The sequence below is a fragment of the Myotis myotis genome, unplaced genomic scaffold (assembly GCF_014108235.1).
Source record: "Myotis myotis isolate mMyoMyo1 unplaced genomic scaffold, mMyoMyo1.p scaffold_m19_p_15, whole genome shotgun sequence".
NCBI classification, from domain to species: Eukaryota; Metazoa; Chordata; class Mammalia; order Chiroptera; family Vespertilionidae; genus Myotis; species Myotis myotis.
This window is the reverse complement of record NW_023416319.1, coordinates 12,174,921-12,182,125: the sequence shown is the minus strand read 5'-3', so window position 1 is coordinate 12,182,125 and position 7,205 is coordinate 12,174,921. Positions and strand designations below refer to the sequence as shown.

General features: G+C 38.4%; 1 protein-coding gene across 1 annotated transcript; it reads right to left on the bottom strand.

The window, feature by feature from the left end:
• Window positions 1-5,006: 5,006 nt before the first annotated feature.
• Window positions 5,007-6,136, bottom strand: LOC118669760 (MICOS complex subunit MIC27-like). The gene has a single exon (XM_036336054.1). The coding sequence runs from the start codon at window positions 6,119-6,121 to the stop codon at window positions 5,264-5,266; it is 858 nt and encodes a 285-aa protein (XP_036191947.1). The 5' UTR covers window positions 6,122-6,136; the 3' UTR covers window positions 5,007-5,263.
• Window positions 6,137-7,205: the final 1,069 nt, after the last annotated feature.

Here is a 7,205-nt window from a genome sequence, read left to right as displayed (position 1 = left end):
AGAGTTTGGAGGTTGCTGCAGTGTTCACACTAATGTGTAGGGACAAGAGTCAGAGAAATAGAGTCAGAAATGGTTTTTGTTTGTTCATTTTGCTCATTTTGAAGCATCAAGCAGGTGTGACCTGGAGAAAGCAAACTATATATCAAAATGGTTCAATTCCTAAGACATCCATCGTAATAAAAAGAAAATAGTTTTATCCAAGATCCCAAGATAAGCTTTGTAATAGAAAAAAAAAAAAAAATACAGGAGAAACCAAGATGGCGGCATAGGTTAACGCCGGAGATCGCTGCCTCAAACAACCACTTCAGAGATATAACTAAAGGACAGAACGGACATCACCCAAAACCACGGGAAGGCTGGCTGAGTGGAAATTCTACAACTAGGAGGAAAGAGAATATCATACCCAGACTCAGAGGAGGCGCAGTGCTGAAGTGAAATACTCAGGTGCGGAGTGCGCGCGGAGCGGGCTGGCGGCGGAGGGCGCGGTTGTTGTTTTCAATCGGGAGGGAGTTTCAGACTCTGAGCTCCAGATCCGGGCGAGTCTCTGGGGACCGAGACTCAAACGGGAGAAACGGGACTGTCTGGCTTCGGTCGGAACTCGAAGGCAGCTTTCTCTCCGAGGTTTGCAGCCATTGCTGGGGCTCTGAGAGGCAGAGCCCCTGGGGAAGGAACTGAGAGTCGCCATAGCTGCTTGTTCCGCCCGCCCTGTAGATCCCCGGGGACCCGCCCCGCCCAAGCCCTGCACAGAACCATTTGCCGGATAGCCTCAGGCAAACGCTAGATTAGCACCGCCCTAGAGATCCAGCACAGAAGCCCTCCCACTACAGACACAGCAGACTCTCATAGCCAGTTAGCCTGGAGGTCAAATCACCCCGGTATTGCCGACATCAATCAAGGCTTAAAGGCAACAAGACTGCGGACAAAGACCACTAGGGGGTGCACCAAGAAAGCATAAAAAATGCGGAGACAAAGAAACAGGACAAAACTGTCAATGGAGGATATTGAGTTCAGAACCACACTTTTAAGGTCTCTTAAGAACTGTCTAGAAGCTGCCGATAAACTTAGTAAGGCCCTCGAAAAGACTGGTGAGACCGCCGATAAATGTAGTGAGATCCTCAAGAAATCTAATGAGACCCTCGATGTTGTGATAAAGAACCAACTAGAAATTAAGCATACACTGACTGAAATAAAGAATATTATACAGGCACCCAACAGCAGACCAGAGGAGCGCAAGAATCAAGTCAAAGATTCGAAATGCGAAGAAGCAAAAAACACCCAACTGGAAAAGCAAAATGAAAAAAGAATCCGAAAATATGAAGATAGTGTAAGGAGCCTCTGGGACAGCTTCAAGCGCACCAACATCAGAATTATAGGGGTGCCAGAGGATGAGAGAGAGCAAGATATTGAAAACCTATTTAAAGAAATAATGACAGAAAACTTCCCCCACCTGGTGAAAGAAATAGACCTACAGGTCCAGGAAGCGCAGAGAACCCCAAACAAAAGGAATCCAAAAAGGACCACACCAAAACACATCATAATTAAAATGCCAAGAGCAAAAGACAAAGAGAGAATCTTAAAAGCAGCAAGAGAAAGAAACCCAGTTACCTACAAGGGAATACCCATACGACTGTCAGCTGATTTCTCAACAGAAACTTTGCAGGCCAGAAGGGAATGGCAAGAAATATTCAAAGTGATGAATACCAAGAACCTAAAACCAAGATTACTTTATCCAGCAAAGCTATCATTCAGAACGGAAGGTCAGATAAAGAGCTTCACAGATAAGGAAAAGCTAAAGGAGTTCATCACCACCAAACCAGTATTATATGAAATGCTGAAAGGTATCCTTTAAGAAGAGGAAGAAGAAAAAAAAAGGTAAAGATACAAATTATGAACAACAAATATGCAGCTATCAACAAGTGAATCTAAGAATCAAGTGAATAAATAATCTGGTGATCATAATAGAATCAGGGACATAGAAAGGGAATGGACTGACTATTCTTGGGGGGGGGGAAAGGGGTGTGGGAGATGCGGGAAGAGACTGGACAAAAATCGTGCACCTATGGAAGAGGACAGTGGGTGGGGAGTGAGGGCGGAGGGTGGGGCGGGAGCTGGGAGGAGGGGAGTTATGGGGGGAAAAAAAAGAGGAACAAATGTAATAATCTGAACAATAAAGATTTAATTAAAAAAAGTAAAATAAAAAAAATAAAAAAAAAATTAAAAAAAATACAGTAGCATCTTGAAAGGAATGATCATGCTCTTGAAGGCCAGGCAGCTTGCATTTCAAAAAGCAACATATATGGACATTCATTAGTGAAAATAAGAAAATATATATATGTTTAAGAGTAGAAATTTGCAGAATTAGTGTATATGTTATCTGTTTTGGGACATTAGTGGCACTTTAGTAACTACTTAAGAAAACATACTAATTCCTGAAAGAATCAAATATTCCTCTCTAAACAGAGTATACCCAGTTAAAGGTAACTACTTATCATGAGAAAGAAAAAAAAAATAAAGCCATCCATTAATCCAACATACTCTCTGTATGAGAATGTATTTATTATGGCATGGTCAGACTTTAGACATCCTTCTCCTGTCTTTTCCCAGATCTTAACCTCTATTTGTGAAGCAGAAAGGATCATTGAATGGCATGGGGAGCCCCCATATTTGTTCTAATCTTATAGCCAACAATATACATAAGTACTTGGAAGAATGTATACATCAATCCTTTCCATTTGAGTTTTATTTGCATAGTATAAGCCACAGTACTTTGTAAAATTGGGAATGGCTACTGTTCTCTACTTCAGCTCCCATGCTAACATTGAGGCCTTAATCCTAGATCCGCAAAAGAGCCACAGGACTACCCCTTGCAAAGGAAAACCCTAGATCTATTTTTCTAAACTATTCTCAATCAAGGCTCCTTAAAACCTTAAATCCCCTTTGGCTTTCTAATACCAGAAACCTTGCCATTGCGGTTGGGTAATCTGTAGCTCCTTTGTAGATGGATAATGAGAGGTTCAATTTGTGTTCTTGAGCTGCTTAAAAGAGGAAGGAAAGAGAATTCTCAGACTCCAATGAGGGCACTGACTAAGCCCTTTAAATGTACATTGAGAGAGATGAGGTGAATTGTGAATATGGTTAACTCTTGATTAATTAGACTAATAGATTGCACAGGAGTGAGTATAGTAGGAGGAACAGCATTTGCGGTCCTAAGATTCACAATCAACTTTTGGCTCAACCACTTTTTGAGAATTCAGATGGCAAATACATGCACCATGTACAGCTTCAGCTGTCTTATTTATGAAGTGGTGGCATTAATCATAGCTCTCTCCCATGATTATAGTGGAGGTCAAATGGGAAAATTGAAAGTACTATGTAAATACGGGTTATCTTTCCTACTGACATATTAGGAATTGCTATTTGATGTTTGATATAATTATTTTAAAAACAAACAGACCCTTCAGTACTATGCTGCTTTCTTTGCATAAGTTAATTTACCTTTAAACATGAAAAAATGACAAGAAAGGGCAAGAACTGAAGAAACTTGATTGTAAGAACTCAGGACTGTGGTCTCTCTATCAATGAAAGAGGATAGTAATATCTACCAAACAAGGAAGGGTGGAATTATTACTCTTGCAAATACTAATAAAAGACTTGCAATATGTAATTTTCCCTGCTGTTATGCATTTAGCCTTATGGAACAGTGACTGGGGTGGTTATATTTAAGGAGATGCCAAAATTACTATTGCAGTAGGAGTAATAGTAGTGATAGCAGCTGCATTAGCAGCAATAGTAGTAATAGTATTTGAGTTCCCGCTATATGCCAGGTACTGTCGTTTTTATTTTTTTATTTTTAATAGAATTTTATTGATTTCAGAGAGGAAGGGGGGAAAGAGAGATCAATGATGAGAGAGAATCACTGATTGGTTGCCTCCTATACACCTCCTACTGAGGATTGAGCCCACAACCCAGGCAGGTGCCCTGATCAGGAATCGAATGGTGACCTCTTGGTTCAAGGTCAATATTCAACCACTGAGCTACACAGGCTGAGCTGTAGTAAGTTTTTGCTTGCATGAACTCCTTTCATCTTCAAAAATTTATGATGTGAATACTCTTATTCTCATTTTGTAAATTAGAAACCTGAGGATCAGAAACACATTGTGGAAGTTCACACAACTGATTAATATTTAATGGAATTTGAACCCAGGACACTGTGACCATAAACCTTATGCTGTTATCGAATTTATTATTACTGCTTCTTAAATATTTATTTTAGAGAAAGTGAGGCATATAATAATATTATTAATAATAGAAACAATTTATTGGAATAGGAATAAACCGATATTCTGGGTAATTGGAAAACTTTCAGAATGCCATGCATTCTTAGGAGTGGATGGGATTTTCATGGTCATTCAGTGCATCCATCTTTGCTTTCTACTTGATTCTGAGTCATAGCCTTTATTTCTTTTTTATTGGATAAGATTTTTCTTTTCTATTGAATGGACTATTAATTTCTTGCTCTGAGTAATGAGTAGAATGGGTAGAGAAACCGATCCACGTCAAATATTCTGAATTTCTGGCTCTAGTTGTGTCTGATGACTATCTCCATGATTTTCTTTTTTATGACTTGCACTTTGTGAAATTCATTTGAGTTTCGGTTCTGTCACATACAATAGAAAGTAGCACAAGAACAACATATAATCCACCTTTTGGCTTTCAGTCTATGAGTTCCCCAAGTCCTTTCAGTGAACTATCTCATAATTGAAGATATAACTTTTTCTTCTTTACTTTTTTGTCATAAAATATGGATATTTTATTCCTGTTGTGGGAAATGAAAAAAGAGAAGGATAGAGAATATATCCTTCCCAAACCATTCTAATTTAGCTGACATTAATGTCACAAGTTGGGAATTGATAGTGAGAAAAAGCTAAAGGAAATACATGTGTGTATAAGTAAATACATATTTTTTCAGATCTTAGTCTCATAATTGTTCACATATTTAATCTATTTTTTGTTTATAAACACCCTTAAGTCATCAAATGCATCTTAATACTACTACCTCTGCCTCTTCACCAATCATTTAATATTGTTTCGATTGTATTTTCTGTTTGTGTTTTAATCACTTACTTGATTGGTCAAACCATACATTAGAAGATGTATGGGATAAATTTGCTTTAAGTTATGCTCTATGCATCACAATTACCCATTACATTTCTTTCATTATCATTTGGAACTTCACATCTTGTAATTGTTTATGTAGACTATTTCAGCTTCTAGTGCTGTACATATCTACATCTTCTGGATGGGACTGTCCATGATCCATGAGCTTGGGGTCAGGCGTAAACTGTGTAGCACCTGAGGTGAATTCTGATTTTGTCTTCATTTCAGATCTGAGTTCTGTTGGCAAACCCACTGAGTGCTTCTGGTCATGAGCTGTTTTTGCAGGTATTTCTATTTCAGCAGAGTTTTCTAGCTTAATTTTTTCTTTAGGTTCAGGAAGTGACTCTTTTTTGTTGTCTTTTGTCCACAATGATTTAACCGCTTCAGGCATTTTCTGACTTGTAGCATATGCCTTTTTCCCGGTGACCTTTGCAATTATTACGGACTGAACTGGGTAACAAACAGTTGCTCCTAAAGCGGCCAATCCCAATGGATAAGCAATTTTCTTAAATCTAGAACCCTTTCTTGCTGAAACCAAGCCTGCTAATCCTGAAACTGTAATCACTCCAATTTTCGGAAGAAAATCTCGTGGTGGATCCTTCAGATAAACATATGCATCTTTTCCAAATTGAACTGCATCAATTATCCCATTTTTCACAAAGACATACACACCCTTGCACCAGCCAATATAACAACCAGGTGTAGTGCGGATGGAGGCAAAGCCCATTTGTAAATTACCAGGCTGCTCTTCAACATATTTAGATTGAAGAGGTGGTGAAGTATATATAGGGAGCTGCTCTGGTTTCATTAGCTGCTTTTTGGATTCCTCTTCTTTGGCTGCATGCACACTTATAGATGCAAATATCAGCCCTGCAGGCACGTTTGTCAGCTTTCGCATCCGGGTTGCAGACTCAATCCTCAGTAGGGGGTGTGCAGGAGGCAGCAGATCAATGATTCTTGTCATTGATGTTTCTGTCTCTCTCCCTCTCCCTTCCTCTCCTTACGGCCGCCATGTCTGTGACCCTGTCACCACTTTTTCTTCTTTAAAATCCCAATCTGAAATTAATGACATAATGCTTTCTGAATTTGCCTACTTTAATGTTGTTATTTTTTTTAATCCTGAACATTTTATCTTTTACTCATGTTCAGATCGTGGATCATGGCAAATTTTTCTCTGATGATAAAAAGCTTCAGTGACAGAAGAAGATTTGACTTTGGATGGTGTATCTGCAAACAATACAATATACAGATCATGTACCATAGAAATGTACACTTGAAACCTATATAATTTTATTAAGCAGTGCCACCCCAATAAATTTAAATAGAAAAAAGGAAAAAACTGTAATTCAGTGGTTCATCCATGGCAAAAGTAAATGATTCACAGAATTTATTTGAGCAATAAGAAGTTGACAGGAATAACAGCAACAAGTTTAGAAGGTTAGGTAATTTGTAAAAAAATGAAACTATATTTCTCGTAAATAAAAAAGCCTTGTAGTTCAAACAAACAAATACACCAAGACAATATCTCCCTGGGGCCTTGGGTATGTGCATGAGTTTTCATAACTAGCTCTCTGGCCACTGAGGAATGGACCTAGCCCTTGACTCTCTCTCGTGAACTGCTTAGATAAATTCTCCATCACTGCAAATGCCTGAGGTCTTGGCATCTTCTGGCTCTTTTGTTGAACATGACAGGGAAAACACATTCAGGGGCTTGATCAATAGCTTTCTGACAAGGTGATATATACTCATTTATTTGTCCTGCAGACTCTTTCTGCAATCTTTGGCCGAAGTCTGTCAACACTGATGAAACATGTTATATATTCTTATTGTGGATTTAATAGGAATTTTTATAGAAGGATATGAAGCCATATGAAATATTTACTTATATTTGAGGCCTCATTTTAAGCCTCACTTTGTTGGATTGGGATCTGAAAGTTTTCTGAACCCAAGTTTTTCCTTATCTAGCATCAACAGATCTGTTATATTTTCCTGACTAATTATAATAACTTTATTTTATGATTGAATACATCTATGATAATGTTTCACAT

Bases quoted from the DNA above. Each gene is read 5' to 3' on its own strand.
- LOC118669760 (XM_036336054.1), bottom strand. From the start codon at position 6,121: ATGACAAGAATCATTGATCTGCTGCCTCCTGCACACCCCCTACTGAGG.